The 1,611-nt window shown below is 35.4% G+C and overlaps 1 protein-coding gene across 1 annotated transcript; it reads left to right on the forward strand.

Annotated features, from left to right (window-relative positions):
- The first annotated feature begins 598 nt into the window (after positions 1–598).
- LOC113860125 (auxin-responsive protein SAUR77) lies at positions 599–1,025 on the forward strand. Its single transcript, XM_027492778.1, has one exon. It carries the CDS (start codon positions 599–601, stop codon positions 950–952), a length of 354 nt encoding a protein of 117 aa, XP_027348579.1. The 3' UTR covers positions 953–1,025.
- The last annotated feature ends 586 nt before the right edge of the window (positions 1,026–1,611 follow it).

Here is a 1,611-nt window from a genome sequence, read left to right on the forward strand (position 1 = left end):
AAAAGTTGAAAACCACACCTTAACCACTACTGTGCGAGCAGATGAGACGGTGACGTATGACAATTTACCATCAATAAAATAAACCACGCGCCACTGCCTGAAAATCACACCTCAACCACGCGCTTCCCTTATACTCCAACGCATATTCAACCCTAACCCACACAACCATACACCCAACCCAAACAAAAGTGACACTATATGGTGGCATCATCATTAGTTTTTACTTTTTAGATGGAATGAATTAATTTTAATATACTATCGGTGTAAAATCGTTTTGATCAATTATGAAATTGTCATCCTAATCAAAATCCTTAAATAATAATGAAAAAACACTTGATGAAAATAAAACAGCGGGTGACTATAGTCCATAGTGACTAAAGTAATGCTAGTTCAACGATTGGACAATTTCTAATATGGGCCCTTCCTAGCAGTAACAACCACTTTCATATGTGTATTATACACATGTATTAGCACATAAATATCTAGCTAATAACCTAACTAGCTAGCCCACTATATAAGTTCCACAGCTTCCTAGAAACATCTCTATTGATCTTCAATCTCTTCATACACTTCAATTCCTATCTATTTGGTACTTTCTATGAAGTGCTTGGTCTTGCCGTTATCCTTGATCCGAAGGCGCTCCTTGAGGTATCGACCCCTAACAAAGGACAAAGGATCCAACAACCCTGTCACCGTAGTGGTCGGAAAAGAGAAGAGGGTGTTCCTCGTCGATCCTTTCATATTACAAGAAAACCCTTTTCGGGTTTTGATGGACACCTCCATGAGGAAGGATCCAGGATACAAGGTTCATCGCCATCAACAAGGAGTGGTTTTTGTCGATGTGGATGCCATTTTGTTTGAGCACATGTTGTGGCTCATGCATAATGATTGCTCTTCTTTGTTCAACCTCAATTTGAAGGAGATTATTGACTTCTATGCTCAGGATGTGTAATCATAACATTGTAAGTTTTGTGTTGCACCTTAACATAGTAAAATACTATGTTTGTATAGTAGTGATATCAGTTCCGATCGACTTCATTGTTAAGAGTAGGGTTCACGCTAGCTTCCTGAGCAGGAACACCTAGTTCCTTGTAATATTTCTAATAATACATCAATGTATCACCGTTATATATAGAAAGCACACCAGAGATGATTATTCTTTCTTTGTATGGACGACACTTTCATTTCATCCATTTGCATGTGTCACTACTGCTTTCAGTTTCTGGTCGTATGTAATCTCTTTTCTTCCTTTTCCTTTTTCAATATTGCCGGCTCGTATGCTTCGTTTTCATCGCTCCTTTACATGCTAAGAAGCCTTGTATCCATCCCTATGAGCAACCAATGAACTAAGTGATTGTTATTACGAATATTAAATATTACAATTTTAATAATAATTTATTATTTTTTATTTTATATATATAGACACGTTAAAGAAAAAAAAAATATTTTATGATTAGACATTGATTAATTTTCCCATCATTATTATGTACCGACTTGTTCAAAAAAGTGTTAATTGGTGACACTTATTAATAAGGTAAATGCTAATATTAAAGTATCTACACCTCTAGTTATAAACAAGAGTACTCTGTCTAAAATATAAAATATTTAATG

This window comes from Abrus precatorius, unplaced genomic scaffold (genome assembly GCF_003935025.1).
Source record: "Abrus precatorius isolate BTA unplaced genomic scaffold, Abrus_2018 Scaffold2, whole genome shotgun sequence".
Classification (NCBI taxonomy): domain Eukaryota; kingdom Viridiplantae; phylum Streptophyta; class Magnoliopsida; order Fabales; family Fabaceae; genus Abrus; species Abrus precatorius.

Excerpts from the sequence above, each read along its gene's own strand:
- LOC113860125 (XM_027492778.1), top strand. The coding sequence starts at position 599 with ATGAAGTGCTTGGTCTTGCCGTTATCCTTGATCCGAAGGCGCTCCTTG.